Raw genomic sequence first — 12911 nt, 5'->3', positions numbered from 1 at the left:
AAGTGTTAACATTAGTTGCGTTACATCAGTGTAACCTTTTGTTTAGAGTCACTTCACTGATTGTTAATGGCGACACAAGATTATGCATCAATGTATTGACGTGACATGACTTCCTTATCAACTTAGTTAAATTTCTTATTTCTGTTGAGTATGATTTTTCAATCATGGTTGTATTGAAAAGAATATGAAGCAAAAAAATAGCGAAGAAAATCTTTAAAGACTTGTTTGTACCATGTTAAATTCCATGTTAAAAATGTTGTTAAATTCTCGTCTGATTTTAAAAACCGTATCAACCAAACGCCACTAAGAAGGAGTTTTCAGACAACATGTGTTTCCTGTTGGCAATTTTGTTACATAAAAGAATTAAAAGTTAAGCCCAAAGCCACAAAAGTATGATATCCGATTGACTCAATTGTCTTCTGTCTAATCAATCATCAGAAAACGTGAGGCAGGTGCTGAGCTTTACGTTAAAATGGAAAATACTTAGCAAGCTAACTTCTTACGCGTGAAATTGGCAAGCAGTGCGGCATAGCCGGTTGCAAACAATCAGGCATGTGTCAGTTAGCCAACTTTAAATCAGGATAGAAATGGCCAAAATTGTTTTCTACGAAGTTAAAAATAGGATGTATTTCTTTAGAGGTAAAAATGAAAATGAAAAGATTTCGGCTTAAGCAAAAATGATCGAATAACATGAAACCTTAAGCTTACTAATGCGTAGTTAATCATATACAGCAAATGAAGCATTCATTTAGACTCATGTCGAGGACTTCAGTATATTGATGATTGTGAAAGGCTTACTCTGACTAACTCTTACTACTCTTTTCACAGTGAACCAAACGGTAATCTAGAAACAGTCAATTACATGTATGTAAAAAGAAAAAGAAAAAAGAGAGCGCGAGTTATGATGTGCCCTTTTCAAATAAACAAAAGCAGCTTTAGACTCCTGCGGCATTTCGAAAAACACTCTCGTACCAATGTCAAGTGGTCAATTATCCTGATCTTTAAAGCTGTGAAAGCTGTATCAGCTAGCCTGGTGGAGCACAACAGGACGTGAAAAACACCTAAAACTTACTTGGTTTAAAGGCCGTGGTTCGAGAAATGAAACTCAACGCACTTTTAAATGTTTGTGACGGTCTTTAAACATCTACCTTTGGTTATCTCCATCAAGTTGCTTTAAGATCGTGTACGCCTTTGAGTATTAGAAAGTCACCGAAAAGAGAAAGTTACGCATCATCAATGGCAAAAAGTTATAATTAATTATCTCAAGAACTACTACAATTTGCTTAAAATCAGACATTGTTAAATCTATGCCTATATAAGTTTTCATTTAAAGTCATGAAAAATGGACGGTTTTCGTTTAAACTAAATCATTAAAGGACGGAAGTGTTTTTGACATTTCCAAAAGGAAACTTCTGTGACTGTGGACGCTGTGAATTGTTTGGTCTTGACGCTATCTATTCCCCGTCGGAGAGAGACCAAAAAACGAATGAAGGGGTAAGTTTCTAAAGAAACTGTGGTGCTGCGTCGGTGGGAGAGTATAGCAGGTAATTGAGTGCTAACAATTGGGTTGAAAACGTAAATTAGCCTAAAGGGTAAAAAAGCTGACGTTTCGAGCATTAGCCCTTCGTCAGAGCGATTGGATTGCGTCAGCTTTTTTACCCTTTACGGTGGCTAATTTACGTTTTCAACCCAGTTGTTAACACTCAATTACAGACCAAAAACGGTTGCGAAAGGGACAACGCTTGCTGCCGTTCCTACAACAGAGTGAAAATCAAAATTATTCGTCAACAGTTAGTTGCCTCAGAAATAAAATTCCACGTATTTTACAACGAAAAGCAAACTGAAACTCTGTTTTAACTGTATTAGACCCTAACCAAAGATATATTGCGATCTCGAATAGGTCAAGATACATTGAACAAGAAGAAAGGACAATATTACAAAGAAGGCTCCTTGATTGGTTGTTGCCTATCTGGACTTCGCCCTCTATGTGCGACATGTGATAAAATGCAGGTTAATAACAAGGAATTAACACGCGATTGGGTCAAGTCCAAGGTAGCTAAAACCGAATTATATTCGTAGAAAAAGTCGAAACACGGGAGAATTGCGTGGAAAATTTACTATCAGTAGCATTTGGTTCCATTTGAATTTTTTTCCCAGTGGGGTTGGACGATGCGGTTAGAATACGTGATTAAATACAGGTTGTTTACAAGGCAATGACACGTGATGGAGCGAAGTCTGATGTGGAATCTGGGAGAGATCTAACTCGTAAATTCCAAAACTTGGGTGATGGAAAATGTGAAGTTTAGCATCATTTTATACGATCCCAGGGAAAGATGTTTGGCTCACAAAGTTCTTCCAATTTGTTATCATTGCTAAAATATGTTAAAAGTTAATGGCGCACTCTGGAGAGCAAAACTGAGGGAGTAATTTGACACCCGATCAGGTCTAGACCCTTTTTCCTTGCTCTGGACACTTCCGGCATACTTTACGGCAGACCAGATTCTAAATGATTCATTCATTTGTTAAATATTTTCTTCAACAATTATTTTTTACATTACATTAGGTAACATAAAAACTACTCTTTGAATACCGCAACAAGACAAACAGATAAAGAAAAGAAAGGCAACTGACCGCTTGAATTACAAACTGACTGACTGATCAAGTGAACATGCTGCCTTGATGCTAATAGTACTAGTACTAAACAAAGTCATAGATAATAGAGAGAGCGAAAAGCAACAACCGTGGAATACGTGAGAGACTAGCTAGAATTAAAGACGCCCCTTTCATCTATTTCGGTTATGATCGGATTTTAAGGATTGCCACTCATAATTGCTTGGTAGCTTGGGAGGCAATTCGAAAAATATGTAAAACGTACTCAAAAAGTACTTTTACTGATAATTATTGAAAACTTACATGTCTACGGTCACCTCACAAATGTGAGTTTCAATACAAGTCCTCAACTAAGCAACACCTCCGGAATTACAGTGGCAAGTGACAAAACTGACTCGCTTATTAAAATTAAAACAATTTAACTGTCAATCCACGATGGTAAATGACGTCTATTATATTTCACATGGGATAGATTGACTTTTTTCGCCAGTGAAAAAAAGCTTAACGAACTTAGTGCATTAAGTAAGTGAGATTTTTGTGCGAGTTTGTCAATTCTAGCTGGGACCATGACTGTAACAATATTTTTGTCGCCGATCTGCGTAAATCAGAAATTCTACGACCAGGCAGCTTGACTTAATGGTCCAGGTATTTAGTTGAACCCCGTCGTTTGTCAGTAAACATGGCTTTGGCTTATCAAGACGATTTTTCACGGAATGGAGTCGGTTTTTAATACGGAAAATGTCTTCACGCACGTCCTAGAAATAAGAGGACAAAACTTAAGGCAGATTTGGTGATAACGCATAAAAGCTGCAAAATAACCAAATATTACCAACGGCAAAAAGGAAAGAATGAGCCAAAGAGAGATTAGTTGTGAAGAAGCAAGCATACATCCGAAATCCCCGACAATCTAATCATTAATGTTCAAATATTTTGAAGCTACTGTCAAAGAAAAAGTCAACGTCCAAATTCCCAAAGATTTGTTTTGAAGAGCCAAACGCGTCTTCTAAAGTTCAGTACTTCTATCTAATTTGGCCCTACTTCTATTTTAACTCATTGTATATCCATTGCGCTTCAGCGATTTTCGTTCTTAGAAGGAAAAAGCGATGACTGTAAGCTATATAAGAGCTGACTTCAACAAATAATTCATATCGTTACACATGAATTGATGGCCCGTTTGCATTCAGTGAGCGTCCAGTTTAAGTGCTGTTTTAGAGAATTATTGTCTTCGGCTGGTTATCGCTTTTTAAAACTATTCGGATTTCTCTCTTTACATTGTTGGGTAACGAGGTTTCTGAGGTTTTTTATCTTTTTTGACCAAAAATTTCACTATCGTGGTTATTTTGCATCGTTAAGATATATACTTTAATGCAAAAGCTCATTATCCCTCGCCCACGTTGATCTCGGAACACCGGAGGCCGGCAAAACGCAAAGCTCTCGAATAGTAGAGCAGCTTCTAATACTGACTACTATGAACGTGGAATCATGTTTTCAAGTATAGTCTTATTAATATATCTTTTTAATTTTACATTTTTCTGGAAAATTTATTGTCTCTGGTGCACACGTCACTTACCGCAGCGCGGCGAGGCGCACATCAAACAACATAAGGGCTTCCGTGAAGGTTTGAGTTAAGCCGTGCATGTCCCTCAGAATGGATTAGCAAGGCGATTATTTTCATCATTTTTAATTTCCACAATCATGTTTAACATTTTCCAAACAATCCTGGACGATTAACCTCCCGCTAACGTTTCCTTTCGGCTCATGAGTGTAACTGCGTGATAGACAATAAGAAATTAACAGTTTTCATGTCGGCATCAAATTAGCCTGAATATATTTGTGTTTTCACTTCTGAAAAACAAAAGAAATCGTATTTCTATTGATAATTGTTGTATTTTAATGACAAAGATGTGAGTTACCCTCTGACATCTTTGGTTTTCCTTAATAACACATGACGACTTTAGCCCTAAAACTAACCCTTACCCTTATTGAAAACAAACAGGAAACATTTCAAAGACAAAATTAAGTTGTTTTTAAAGCATTATTAGTTTCAAGATTGTGTTTACTTTTAAATTAACAATTATAGCAATTTTATTATCTTAATGAATAGATAAGGAAAACATACACCAAAAAGATTGTAATCGAGACATCTGACTTTTCGCCACACTTAAATTAATGTTTCGATTTTCAGGAATCGCTTCCGATTCTACTTGAGAAAGATTGCAATCATTTTTCGATGTTTCTCATAATTGTTCAAAGCTTTCTGATTTTTCTTTTTTACTGTTTTCTTAAACACTCGTCACATTTGTATAACTTTGCTTGTGGAAGAACATTAACACAAATTATGATCGAATATGGTTCATGCAAAGTGTCTCAGGAGTAATCATCTCTCAATCGCATCAACAGTAGGCCGGTAGTGGATTATCGCCCCCTTTGTTCCTATTGTACTTAATTTATTAATAACAGGCTTCAAGGAGAAAAGCTGAGAAATTACGTTCACGAAATTGTTTTTGCGCAGAGCGAAAGATTATGTTAAAGCTGACAATCTTTACAAGGTGTGGTTGACTGAAGGAATTCCTTGCACATACACGTACATTACACAGTTGTTTCTTCGAGGAACTTAAGCTACAACCTTCGCTTAACCTCTTATCTAGATACAAGACAGATGAAGCTATTTACGAAATTAAAAGTCCTTATACCCCTGCTAAAACCTAATCTCCTGTCTACGTGCCCGTCTTGACAAGGCAAATGAAACCATGCCGCTAGCGTCGATGATTAGATTTAAGGATTTTTCTCAAATCTCAATATCTCTCCAACATGTCCAGCTGTATCGAAGATTTGGTAAGCGTTTGCTAAAGCAAGGTCAAGGTCATTGAATTCTCAAAGTCTACGAAACATAGAGAGGAAAACAAAAACAATTTTAAACTGAATGAATCAACCAAATAACAAGGATCTCCCTGCGCAAAATTTTTTCTAGAATTCCAAGGGAGACATTATATGACAATCACAAAAACAACGCCAAAAGTCAACGACTTGAAACTTTTTTTTTCTTCTGAATGAAAATGGTTTAGCATGATTTAAGTTCGGTTTTCACAGTTTCTCTTAATAGGAGCCAAATTCATGCTCAATGTTTCTTCGACCTGCAAAATGGCATGTGATGGCAGCTGAATAGAAAGGAAAATAATTTTTAATAAGTTTTACACCTCTCAGAATGATGAACAGCAGTGGACGGCTAGGAGAGGTACGAGGTTTCAAACACAGTACTATTTTTCTGCTCATAAATGTTCCTGTCGCCACACACTCATTGTCTTCGCTTACCGGTTTTATCTGATATCACTTCTAGGGATTATCCTTCTTCTTAATTAGAAGGGAGATCGAAAAAGACCAAGAAAGCGCTCAGAAAGTTAGCCAAGTCACCAGCGCAAAATTGCTTGGAGTGACCATCGATAACAAACTCTATTGGAGCAGTCACGTCGATAAACTAACAAAGAAAGTCGCTTTTAGCATTGGGGCTATAAAACGAATAAGGCACCTGGTCACTTGTGTGAGCTCTTGAGATGGAAAACCTAGCTTGCCATCAGCAAATACAAAGAGCCATTAATGGTCCATAAGTCTCTGCACGGTTTAGCTAATGAATGCATGTCATACTAACAAGATCTTTGTTAATCTTTGCTCCCACTTTATGCAATCGAAACGTTTCGATCTCAAAAATCAAGAATGTTCTTTCAGCTATATTGAGTTTCGCTTCACTTATATTCATGAGGCAAGACACTGATTACTTAATTGGGTAAAACCGATGACAGTTAAACATTTCCAAGTCTTCCTGGGAAACTCTGCAGAAGAGCATTCTACAATAGAATGATGCAGTCACGTTTCAACACTCAGTTGTCAGCACGTTTTTATAATCTTCCTCATATTAATTAATACCAAGTCGATGATGTGGGAAATGACACGTATAAGACACTGATTACTTAATTGGGTAAAACCGATGACAGTTAAACATTTCCAAGTCTTCCTGGGAAACTCTGCAGAAGAGCATTCTACAATAGAATGATGCAGTCACGTTTCAACACTCAGTTGTCAGCACGTTTTTATAATCTTCCTCATATTAATTAATAACAAGTCGATGATGTGGGAAATGACACGTATAAGACACTGATTACTTAATTGGGTAAAACCGATGACAGTTAAACATTTCCAAGTCTTCCTGGGAAACTCTGCAGAAGAGCATTCTACAATAGAATGATGCAGTCACGTTTCAACACTCAGTTGTCAGCACGTTTTTATAATCTTCCTCATATTAATTAATAACAAGTCGATGATGTGGGAAATGACACGTATAAGATGCCAAGGTGTCAGTTAACAGGTCATGGAAAGTAAATTGAAGTCACTTTTAAAAAAAGAACAGAAAAAAACATACACAAACAGTTTTATTTTCACCACATCTTTCAATCGAAGTTTGCACAGAGGTTCCTCTCAGACTGGCCGACGTTTTTGTATGTCTCTTTTTTAGACTTTAGGTTCCTAAACTTTGACAGAATTGACGATGTTACCATGATACTTCATGAACTGAATTATACACTCTTGTAATACGTTTTTTAAGCTCAACCGGTATGAAATAGAAAAAGGGGGGCAAAATCCAAGTTAAGCAATAGGTGAAAGAAAAAAGCCTCTTAGAAGTCAGTCAAGCAGAGAATAAAGTTGCTCATCGTACTGTGAGTGTACAACCTTTTGTTGTCAAATTTACGCATCTAATGCATCTCAAGTTCCTCTAATTGAAGCCGACTTACTCAAGAACCGCAAAGGTACACGAGCGATTCTCTAACCCGAATTTTCAATTTCTTTCTATCCAGATTGCATTTGTAATTGTGCTGTCGCACGAAAAAACAGGATCGAGTCACATTCCACTGGTAAGAAGCATAGGTTCGTCTTTTAAAAGAGAGACATGCTTTGGTGGAGGAAATCTGATAAAGATTTACACAAACCAATGTCAAGTTGTAAACGGAAAGAAGCAGTGTCCGGTTTACTGCAATGGCAGAGGCACTTTCGACCAACAGACAAGTGGGTATTACATGATTACAATATACACTATCATTGAAAAAGATTTGTAGCTTAGTTCTTGTAGCTTTCATTGTTCAGGAGTTTTAAAATGACTGTACCTTTTGACGCTGGGATATTGTTTAGAAAAAAAGGGCTTACTAGGACAATTAAATTTTAGGCTCCATATCATCCAAAAAAAATCGAAAAATCCAGGACGCACAGGGAAGCATAGGCGCTCATTTGAAAAAGACTAATATCCACATTAAGTGAGGAACTGATTGTAACGCATTTGGTTTCATCATTGTGGCTGATTTTTTTGCGTTAAAACTCAGTTGGCGATAATAATCATTCCTTACTTAAATCGTTTCACTGTAGAAGCGTTTTATCCGCAACTGGAGGTATTTGAAGGTTTAAAGTCAGATATATGCATCCGAGTACTTTATGACCCTCCAAATTTTCAGTGAAGAGAGAACAAATTCAAAAATTTTTTTTTATTTTCTTGTTTGTTTTTTCGCCTTGGTCTTTTACCTTAGCTCATGGAATAATCTTAAAACTTACCATCTCTCATATTATAAATATGATAAATAGAGAATAATGCACGGGCGCGCGTAGATATGGAATTGCTTTTCGAGTCTACCAGTCTGAGTCTGATTGTCTACCATCATCACTCGATTCGAAGGCTGAGAAGAGGAAATATATTTCCAATGTCCTAAAGGCAAATAGCTATACAAAAACTTTTCTCCGTAACTGCCAAAAACCAGTTACAAATAGTAACGCTCTTGATGAAAGGGAACCAGCGACTGGTTTTGCTGTTATTCCTTACATACAGGGTGTTACTGAACCCATCAAGAGAATTTTGAATAGCCACAACGTTAAAGTTGCTCAAAAACCTTTTCAGACTTTGGGGCATATTTTCGCCAAACCTAAGGATCCTGTCACTAAAGAACAACGAACCGACGCCATTTATTCTATTCCTTGCAATGACTGTGACAACGAATACATCGGACAGACCAAACGCCAGTTTGGTACACGGTTAAAAGAGCACCAAAAAGCGGTTTTTCTTTGCAAAAAGAACAATTCAGTTTTATCGGAGCATACTTGCCTAAATACTGAACCCATCAAGAGAATTTTGAATAGCCACAACGTTAAAGTTGCTCAAAAACCTTTTCAGACTTTGGGGCATATTTTCGCCAAACCTAAGGATCCTGTCACTAAAGAACAACGAACCGACGCCATTTATTCTATTCCTTGCAATGACTGTGACAACGAATACATCGGACAGACCAAACGCCAGTTTGGTACACGGTTAAAAGAGCACCAAAAAGCGGTTTTTCTTTGCAAAAAGAACAATTCAGCTTTATCGGAGCATACTTGCCTAACCAACCATACAATTGGGTGGGATAATTCTAAAATTATCACCACTAATCGGCGTTACCACCAGCGCCTTTGTTTGGAGGCTTGGCACATTAACTCCGCCCACGCTCCTTTAAATCGTGACGATGGCGGTCTGCTTCCTGACGCCTATTTACACCTCGTCAGAAAAAAAAGGCCGCTAATTAGTGATCATATAAAAGGACCTCTTGTTGCAGCGTTTAGATCACCCCTGATGAAGGCACTAGACAGGAGTGTCGAAACGTTGGGTCTATGAATTGTAACTTCTTCGGTTACAATATATTAAAGTTCACACGGCAACCAGGTGGACAATCAGACATAGTTTGAAGCTACACTGGTTTGCAGATTTAATGAATGTAACCGAAGAATGTTACAATTCATAGACCCAACGTTTCGACACTCCTGTCTAGTGCCTTCATCAGGGGTGATCTAAACGCTGCAACAAGAGGTCCTTTTATATGATCACTAATTAGCGGCCTTTTTTCTGACGAGGTGTAAATAGGCGTCAGGAAGCAGACCGCCATCGTCACGATTTAAAGGAGCGTGGGCGGAGTTAATGTGCCAAGCCTCCAAACAAAGGCGCTGGTGGTAACGCCGATTAGTAGTGATAATTTTAGAATTATCCCACCCAATTGTATGGTTGGTTAGGCAAGTATGCTCCGATAAATCTGAATTTTCCTTTTTGCAAAGAAAAACCGCTTTCTCGGTTACATTCATTAAATCTGCAAACCAGTGTAGCTTCAAACTATGTCTGATTGTCCACCTGGTTGCCGTGTGAACTTTAATATATTTTGCTTTTCGAGTGTTTAACTCGATAGCTCACGAGAAAGCGCAGCGAACGAGTGAGATGTCGAGTTGAACACGAGAAGAAAAAATTCCATATTTACAAGCAAACATGATTATTTTGTTTATCACATAAACACAATAGCCCTTTACTGAGAAGAAAAGCCGACTTCATAAATGAATGCAAGTAAATGAATCGATAATCCCCGAATAACAATCGTAGAGTGCGTTGGCGCTAACTCTTAAGAGGAAAAAATGCGTTGAATCATGATTACAAAAAATACAATGGTCGTAATTTTTTCAATTTACAAAATTCTCATATATTGAATTTTTCCTTACCGACAGAAGAAGTTTTTCAGGTAAACGGCCAAAATCGGCCGGTGGCAAATCTTCCAGTTGTTGATTTTCATTCTCAGCCGAGAGAAATGCTAACACCAAAGCCACTGAATAAGTAACTTTCGGTTGTTCTTTTAGTATATTGGTTTCCATCCCCCGTTTAAGAAGGTTTTAACCTCACGGTCAGTCAGCGATACTGATTTTTTAGTGTTTTAGCCGCCATAATTCGAGAAAGCTCCGACAAACAACTTGTATTGAGAATCGTGAAGGCTTTGCAGTTCATTCATCAACCTGACCGAGTGGCGAGTGACCTGTCAGCAGCTGATTGGCCGTGTCAACACACGTGAAAAAATACAATATTTTTTCACGTTTGTTGTTACAGCTTTTCTCAGAGCCGGAATTCCCTGTATAACACCGCAGTTTATGTGATAATATGTATGATAATATAAAATTCTGTTAAAATATATCCACCAAGTCAGTGTGAGACGCAACATTTCAGAAACGCTTATAGAGCTTTGGTGATTGAGTCTTTCTCCAAAAATCACGCCATTTTCTTTAATATTTCCCAAACACATCATTGTCAATTCTGACATGAACGATAACTGACGGCCAAAGCTGTTCTGAGTGTTCCTCGAGGATAGGAAGAAATATAGCTCAGGAAAATTTTAACAAATCTGCAATATTTCTATTTGCACAAAGAAGTATAATATATCACGTGTAAATGACAACATTGATGACAGATTTCCTGAATACAAAGCACTAGCGACTATATCTTTACATATATTTACAAAAAATCATCTGCACGAAAAGCAGTGTCGTCTTCCACGGCTGATTCGATGATGATAACAGTGGTGGATTGTCGAAGTCCTTCCAAATTCGTTTTTTTACTGATATGATTATTCTCTTGCAGGATTTGAGATCGTGAAGTACAATAGTAAGAAGTGTATTCAATTTGATGACGGAAGCACCAGATATTCGTTGAAAGTCATAAGTAAGACGGACGTAATTTTTGAGGTGAGTTCAGATTGCTAATACAAAAGAGAAAGCAAAACCTACTTAAGTGGGTCGTTTAGGTCTATTACGAGTGCTCAAGTCCTTGTTTTTTCCTTCTTTTCTTGCTTGTCTACTCATGAGCAAATCAATTTATGGTTATGGCGATGATAAAAATTGTAAAATAATAAATATATTATTTTTCTTTCGATGCGTGGGCGAGCGGTATTCTACAAATCCTGCCATCTGATTGAGCGGGTAGTACTCTCTAATCCAGCCCTTTCACAGCGGGCGCTATCCTATGGGTTGCGTGATAAGTCGCCTAATATATCTTTATTTGGCTTCGTTGTAAATTTTCATAAATATGTTTCATTTTGCCGGCTGAGCAGCATTTAGTGGCAAAGATTTCAGTCACGACCTTTAGCCAATAAGCAACTTTTAATAAAATGATAATCACAACGACGGTTACGATGATAATAAGAAAGTTGATAACAATGGCAAAGAAAATAAACTGAGAGTGTCATTAAGCAAATGCAGAAAAGAGGCCTGCAAAAAATTCAGGCTTCGACAAGACGTTTGATTTTTTTTCAGGCTTTTTTTCTGCAGTTACGTAAATTGCAGCTCACTTGCGAGGATCACAGCTTTACTTGATTTTTATCCGCAGGTCAAATGAAGTTTATTTCATCAAAAATTACATATAAGTGTTAAATTTGTTGTTTTGTAGGAACAGTCAGCGTGCGACACAACAACCAGCCACGACTTCCTATTCAAAGAGGAAAAAAATACCGCCGGAAAATTTATATACAAATACACCTCGAGTACCAATCAGGCGTTGTACCTCGGAGTTAGTGCCAACTTCTCTGATGAAAATATATTTATTATTTCCACAACTAATCAAGACAAACGGTGTTTCATGGAGAGATGGTCTTGACTGTATGTTTATTTTACAAAGTTCTGAATTTTTAAAGACATTGGCCAAATCAAGTGAATTTGTTTCTTTTGTCAATGATATTATTGAATCTTTCGATGAATCTAATTTCTTAAGTGTGCAAAGAATAAAAGATATTTATTAAAATCTAATTTGTCATTTGCATTTTACTACGCAATCTAGTCACCAATTTATAACTATTGTGAAATCCCTGAACCACGAGAAAACAATAACCGCATCGATCTTATGTTTCTACGAGTACTACATCGTTAGTGCTTAAAAATAATTTGATACCCTTTATGTTTTGGTCGAAAGTGTCTCTGCCATCGCAGTAAACCTCACACTGCTTCTTTCCGTTTACAACTTGACACGTGTTTGTATAATTTTTTTTATTAGCTAGCCTCCACCTCATCCGCAATTATCTCTTTTGAAAACAGAATCAATACTCGTCACCAATAGTTTTGGTCTTTATTGAACTTTCTCGGAATAGTATAACAATAGAATATTTACAAATGCGATCTAGAAAGGAAGGGATTTGAGAGCGACTCGAGTACCTGTTGCAATCGGTAAATAACTTAATTGGACTCACCCTGTGTTTCTGGAGGAACTTCATGATGTGACAGATCTGTATATTTAAGACCAAACAATTCGCACAGTCGCCGTTTTATGAAGTATGTTTGTCGTCTGGGTTCATCTATTGTTTCCCCTAGGACAGCCTGAGGATTCAGAGACATTTCTTTTATGTAGAAGGCCCGATCTATTTATTCATTATGAGGGTTGTTGCCCTCTGGTGTCGCCCTTTCTGATTACGAAGTTTTGTGTCACATCATAGTATTAA

General features: G+C 37.3%; 1 protein-coding gene across 1 annotated transcript; it reads left to right on the top strand.

The window, feature by feature from the left end:
- The first annotated feature begins 5719 nt into the window (after positions 1-5719).
- On the top strand, positions 5720-12076 carry LOC131770196 (uncharacterized). The gene is made up of 4 exons (XM_059085910.2): positions 5720-5845; positions 7458-7665; positions 11066-11169; positions 11870-12076. Exons 1-4 carry the CDS (start codon positions 5816-5818, stop codon positions 12074-12076), a joined length of 549 nt encoding a protein of 182 aa, XP_058941893.2. The 5' UTR covers positions 5720-5815.
- Positions 12077-12911: the final 835 nt, after the last annotated feature.

The sequence above is a fragment of the Pocillopora verrucosa genome, chromosome 6 (assembly GCF_036669915.1).
Source record: "Pocillopora verrucosa isolate sample1 chromosome 6, ASM3666991v2, whole genome shotgun sequence".
Taxonomy (NCBI): domain Eukaryota; kingdom Metazoa; phylum Cnidaria; class Anthozoa; order Scleractinia; family Pocilloporidae; genus Pocillopora; species Pocillopora verrucosa.
This window is presented reverse-complemented; position numbering and strand designations above follow the sequence as displayed.